The sequence below is a fragment of the Brassica oleracea genome, chromosome C5 (genome assembly GCF_000695525.1).
Source record: "Brassica oleracea var. oleracea cultivar TO1000 chromosome C5, BOL, whole genome shotgun sequence".
Classification (NCBI taxonomy): Eukaryota; Viridiplantae; Streptophyta; class Magnoliopsida; order Brassicales; family Brassicaceae; genus Brassica; species Brassica oleracea.
This window is the reverse complement of record NC_027752.1, coordinates 45,161,718-45,168,610: the sequence shown is the minus strand read 5'-3', so window position 1 is coordinate 45,168,610 and position 6,893 is coordinate 45,161,718. Positions and strand designations below refer to the sequence as shown.

Sequence of the window (6,893 nt, the reverse complement as noted above, 5' to 3'; positions counted from 1 at the left end):
TCTACGAAATGTTAAATTCAATAACAATGGATTTTAAATGAGTTTTTAAAATTTATGTTTGAATAACAACGGATTTGTCATTTTAATACAAATCACCTAAAAATCTCAGTTGAATACACCCCTTTTATCGATTTTTTTCTTATTATTATATATACATATTAGATAAAAAATATATTGTATGTATATTTCTCTAATTATATAAACTTATTCACAAGAACCAAAGGTGTCAAAGCAAGTGTTTAGTTTCCATTTTCTACTTTCTTTTTGTGGAAGAGTACCATGGATTATCGACTTGAATATCTTTACAAAGATTCAACATTACTGTATTGAGTGGTTATCTTACATATTTAAATCTATTTCAAAAGTATTTTATAGTATCAAAATATTTATGAATGAAATTCCAGAGTATTTTGAGACAGCTATTCAATAATTTAGTTTTTCCCTTACTTTATTAATTTTGTTTCTATTTTTAAGTTGCATTTTTTCTGATATAAATGTTTTAGAACCAAAAACTAAATTGAAAGTATTAGAGTTGTAAGTTGAAATCAGACTCGAATACATTTATTGTTTGTTTTCTCTCATTTTATAATCAAGTTTTCAATCTTTCGGTACTACCGAATTATATTGAGTATGTGATTTTTAAATGGTGAGTCTCAACAAAGTTTTTTGATTGACAATCAAACAGTTTATGAGAAACATTTCTGTATGAGGTATTATTAGTATAGAACGTAAGATCTAGATCGCATAACTTACCAATATAGGAGTCATAAAATAATGGTTGCATTGTTTGCGTAAGTGATGTTGTTGTTAAACAAGTCCATTTTGTTGACAAACACGCTATTCTTGCTTGCGATTGGATCCTATACACTCTAGTCAACGATCATTAAAATCATTGATCACAAACCATTATTATGATCTTGAAACTTTTCATGTTAATACGAGTGTCATATCTAAATTATTGAAGTCACATTAATTTGCGCGCAAATGATATACTTATATTCTATGACGATTAAGAGAAGTTTTAAGATCTAAAACTCGTAATTACTTAACACGTAACCGATTTATGAAAAACTTGTTAATAGTTGATTTTTTTTTAGAATAGTAGATAAAACCACTACATGATAACAACATCAGACCTAGATTGTCGAGTCTTGATATAGTCGGTTTACATCTAAACCACACATTAAATATGCAAAAGCAAGTTTAATCAACGAATACAGCTAAGTAGTGTAGTTAAGGGAACCTTAACATATTCGAATTTGTGTTTTTTTTTTTTTTTTTTGGGCAAATTCGAATTAGTGTGTTAATCAATCGTATTCCTGAAGATGAATACAGAGGAAGCGAGGCTGTACTTAATTCTGCTGCCAAAGTGTTCTTCTTCTGCTTCTTTCCCTCTACTCTGTACCAGAAAAAGTATGACACTTTAAAATTTTAAAAACAAAACAATACTATTAAAATGCTAAATTAGAAAAAAAGAAGAAGATATTTTGCAAATCAAAATGAAAGATATCCTTGCTACCTGTGCCACCGCCCTCTCTCTCTCTTAAGTTTTACAGACATAAATAAATAAGAAAACCCTGAAACAGAGAGATAAAAAACAAAACACAAGTGTTGAGCGTGTTTTATTAGTGTCCCTCTCTTTCTCTGTCCTTAAAAACACAGCAACAACCGACTTTATTACATTATAATACCCCTCTTCCTTATCATCTCTATCTACCACCATCTCTTCTCTTCACATAGGAGAAAAGAAGAGCTGAGACAGAAACTCTCTTTCTCTCTTTACCCAGAGTTTTGTCAAACTGTGAAGAAAACAACTCACAAAATCTAACTATGAATAAACAAGATGTTATGAAGCTTCAGGTATACGTCTCCTTCTCTTCTTGTCTCTCCCTTCAAGATTTGCGAAGTATATATATTATATTATGGTGCTAATTTTGTGTTACTGGGATTTGGTTTTGTTTTTGACAGACATGTGTTCTGAAAGTGAACGTACACTGTGAAGGATGTAAGCATAAAGTGAGGAAACAGTTGCAGAAAATCGAAGGTTTGTGTTCTTCTTGCTATTTCCCCATTTCTTTAAGGGGAAGCTTTGTATGGTTTAAATTGTTTAATTTGGTGAAACTAAATAATTAATTAAACATAGCTTTCAGAGATATATGAAGTGAGTTTCTCTCTCAAAAGCTGTGGATCTGTTAATTTTGAAGTTTTCAGCTCAGATAATGTAATATTTTTTAAAAAAATGAGGAGCATAGTAGTCCAAAGTATTGAGATTTATACCACTGAGGCTATTCTTTTATTTTTATGTTAAAACATTTTCACAAGAATTACATAAAGCATTCTTAGAATTGCTTTGAATGATCTGACATAAAAAATTTACCACGAAGTTAAAAGTTTTGATAATTACCGCGTTGATTGTTTAATTTTTTTTTGGAATGGTAACATGTTGGGAAGATCCTAACATGGTTTTGGTTTTTTTTCAGGAGTGTACTCTGTAAAAGCAGATGTGGAACAGGGGAAAGTCACTGTAACAGGAAACGTTGACCCAGCTATCCTCGTTAAGAAACTGAGCAAGTCAGGGAAACACGCCGAGATCATAGGCGGCGGAGGAGGCGGAGGAAAAGGGTTTCCTAATCTGAATGGGCAGTTTGGTAATCTCAGTATGAACGGGAAAGGTGGGAAAGAGAGCAACCAAGCTAAGGGGAAACCTAATGGTGGTGGTGGTGGTGTTGGTGGGGGACATGGAGGTCAACCAATGCAATTGACACCACAGCAGATTCAACAAATGATGATGATGAAGGCTGCTCAAGCTCAAGGTGGTGGTGGTGGTGGTGGTGGTCATGGCGGGAAGGATATGAAGATGATGATGCCTCCTGTGGCGTCCAAGGATCAGAAGAAGTCTGTTAAGTTTGCTGAAGAGGAGGACGATGAGTTTAGTGATGATGATTACGATGATGAGTTCAGTGAGGATGATTATGATGATGATGAGTTCGATGATGAGGATGAGGATGATGATATGGGAGGAGGACATGGTCATGGTGGGGGAGGAGGTGGTAATCATCACATGCCTCCTAACAAGATGATGATGATGCCTAACAAGATGATGCCTCAAATGGGTGGTGGTGGTGGTGGAGCTAAGGGACCTAATGAGATGATGATGATGATGAATGGTTTCAAAGCCGGCGGTGGTGGTGGCGGCGGAGGAGAGGGGAAGAAAGGTGGTGGCGGGTTTGAGATTCCGGTGCAAATGAAGGGAATGGGTGAGGGTAAAATGGGGAAAGAAGGCAAGAAAGGAGGAGGAGATAAAGGTGATAAAGAAGGAAAAAAGAACAAAGGAGGTGGGGGCAAAAATGGAAAAACAGATGCCAAAAGTGGTGGTGGTGGCCTGCTAGGGTTTTTCAAAAATGGTAAAAGTGGTAAAGGAGATGAGAAGAAGGGAGGTGGTAAGAAAGAAGGAGGCGGTGGAGGTGATAAGGTCAAATCCTCCGGTGGTGGGGGAGGAGGAGTTCATCATTATGACAGTGGGCCTAAAAAAGGTGGAGGTGGTGGGTCAAAAGGAGGAGGACATGGGGCCCATGATATTAATGAGCTCATGAAACACCACAAAGCAGGCGGAGGAGGAGGAGGTAACAAGGGTAATCATAGTGCTAAGGGGATGGGTGGACCAATGGGTCAAGGCGGTCCGATGGGTATGATGGGTCAAGGCGGTCCTATGGGCATGATGGGACACCAAGGTGGTCAGATGGGTCCTATGGGACATCAAGGTGGCTCTTACCCGGCGGTTCAAGGCTTGCCGATGAGTGGAGGTGGAGGTGGAGGATATTATCCACAACCAGCTCAGGCAAGTCATCAAATGAACCAACAACAATATATGCAAATGATGATGCATCAGCAACAACAACAAGCTGCAGCTGCAGCTCATGGAGGATATGGTGGTGGTCACGGTGGAGACATGTACCATCCAATGATGTATGCTCGACCTTATCCGTCGGTGAACTATGCTCACCCACCGCCTATGCCGCCTCCACATTCGGATTCTTATACTCATATGTTCAGCGATGAGAATCCAGGTAGCTGTAGTATAATGTGATCTTTTGTAATGTTTTAATTAGAAGAAAAAACGGATATGAATATGTTTGTCTTAGAACTCTTTATTATGTATTTTTTTGGGATGTCTTTTTTCTTTTAAAACTCTCTTGAGGGATTGGAAACAAAATGTGCTTTAATTTTGTCAAGTGGAATGATGTTTATAATATCTTGAAGATGGTTACAAACTAAGATCTTTATTTTTCTGTGTGAAAAGGATTGTGCAGCCGCCCTCTATGGTAGGGCACAAGAGCACTAACTCCTATAGTGTGCCACTAACTTTAACTCTATGTACACACCACATATTAATTTTGACCAATAGAGCACCAAATCCGTGAGAGATTTATGAGTTGATTATGATGTTTTTCCAATAAGAAAGTGTGGCTAAAATATTTCAGAATTAGGTCTGGTGTTTCTATCAAATAGTGTTCTCCAAAAGTGAAACTAGTGTGTGAACTGAGAAACCACTTCAATAGTTTGGCGGCAGAAAACGTTCGGTCCTCTTATCTTAAACAACTTGTGCGAGTGACTCACAATGACGGGCTTTTAAATGAACCATCAATATTTTGCTTACCCATTGGGCCTAGTAAACTAAATCCCGGTTTAATCAGTCAACTGATCTACAGTCAACCATAATAATCCGATGTTTATTACTAGTAATTACTAGGAGTTAATCCGCGCTACACGCGGAACTATTTTGATTTTCAAATGTTAACTATATAGTTTTTTTTACATTGTATTACGAAGAAAAACAAAATTTTGAATTGTATGTTTGTGTGAATATATATTTTCTTAAAAAAACTGAAAACTATACATTTTTCAGATAGATGTTTAATATAGTTTTTCATTTTTTATATTGTATATTTACTTATTATTTAGTTTTTCTTATATTGTAGGACATCTCTCTCAAATTGTTTTTTAAATTTTTGTCACAAAAATAACATCGAATAAGTAAAATGACCAAAATAGCCATTTTTTATTTTGAAAATTTTAATTTTAATTTTTTTTTAATTTAAAATCCTATCCTCAAAACTCCACCCTTAACTCTAAACCCTAAATCTCGATTATTTAACCCTACGGTATAAAAGTATTTTTACTCTTTAATAAAACTTCTTTTGGTCATTTTTCTTATTAAGGCTATTTTGTGACAAAAACTTAAACTGACCATCTTAAGAAATTTCTCTATATTGTATATTTATTTATTCTAATTTTCTTGCTTTTATATCAAATGGTAAAATTACAATAGATATTTAATGTAATATTTCTATGTCTTATATTATATATTTATTTAACTATACATTTTCCATTTAACTATACATTTTTGAGATAAATGTATAATTTTTTTCATATTGTATATTTACTTACTATTTATCTTTTATTATTTTGTATATTTACTTTTTCTAAATTTCTTGCTTTTATATCAATGATAATATTATGATTTATATTTAATGTAATATTTATATTTTTTATATACTATATTTACTAATTATTTATTTTTTCTTATGTTTTTATTTATTATAATATGTAACATTTCTATCTCCTATATTGCATATTTATTTACTATTTATTTCTTCATATATTGTATATATGTTTACTTATAAAAGTATTTGTAAATAATAAAAATGTAAAAAAATATATTTTCAGATAGATGTTTGATGTTAGTTTTTATTTCTTATATTGTATATTTAATTATTATTTATTTTTTCTTATATTGTATATTTACTTTTTTTTATTCTAATGTTATGATAGATGCTTAATGTAATATTTTTATTTCTTATACTTAATTATTGTTGTCAAAATAAATATACTTAATTATTATTTATTTTACTATACATTTTTCAGATTGATTTTTAATTTAGTTTTTTCAGTTATAATATTGTATATTTACTTATTGTGTATTTTCCCTTATATTGTATATTTATTAATTCTAATATTACGATAGATGTTTAATATAATATTTCTATTTGTTAAATTGTATATTTACTTATTATTCATTTTACTAAACATTTTTTTCAGAGAGATATTTAACTTAGTTTTTTAATTTCTTAATTGTATTTTGCCTATTGTTTATTTTTTATATTGTATATTTATTTATTTTAATTTTTTTTCCTTTTATTCCAAATAATAGTATTATGATAGAGGTTTAATGTGATATTTATATTTCTTATATTGTACGTTTCTTTTACATATATTGTATGCTTGTTTTACTTATATTGTATATTTACGTATAAAATATTTGGAAATAATAAAAATGTAAAACTATACATTTTTCAGATAGATGTTTAATGTAGTGTTTCTATTTCTTATATTGTATATTTATTTATCTAATTGTTTTTCTTTTATATCAAATTGTAATATTACGATAGATGTTTAAAGTAATATTTCTATTTCTTATATTATATATTTACTTATTATTTATTTTATAATATATTTTTCAGATAGATGTTTAATGTATTTTTTGTATTTCTTATATTGTATATTTACTTATTATTTTTTTATGTTTTATATTTACTTATTGTAATATTATAATAAATGTTTAGTGTAATATTTTTATATTGTATATTCACTTATTATTTATTTAACAATACATTTTCATATATATGTTTAATTTATTTTTTCCATTTTATATATTCTATATTTACTTATTCTAATTTCCTTGCTTTTATATCAAACGATAATATTATGATATATGTTTAATGTAATATTTCTATTTATTATATTGTATATTTACTTATTATTATTTTTTTCCTTATATTGTATATTTAATTATTATTGTTTAAAGTAATGTTTCTATTTCTTATATAGTTTAT

General features: G+C 30.5%; 1 protein-coding gene across 1 annotated transcript; it reads left to right on the top strand.

Annotated features, from left to right (window-relative positions):
- The first annotated feature begins 1,583 nt into the window (after positions 1-1,583).
- LOC106295760 (glycine-rich cell wall structural protein 1.8) lies at positions 1,584-4,200 on the top strand. The gene is made up of 3 exons (XM_013731735.1): positions 1,584-1,860; positions 1,969-2,044; positions 2,481-4,200. The coding sequence occupies exons 1-3, from the start codon at positions 1,831-1,833 to the stop codon at positions 4,085-4,087; spliced, it is 1,713 nt and encodes a 570-aa protein (XP_013587189.1). The 5' UTR covers positions 1,584-1,830; the 3' UTR covers positions 4,088-4,200.
- Positions 4,201-6,893: the final 2,693 nt, after the last annotated feature.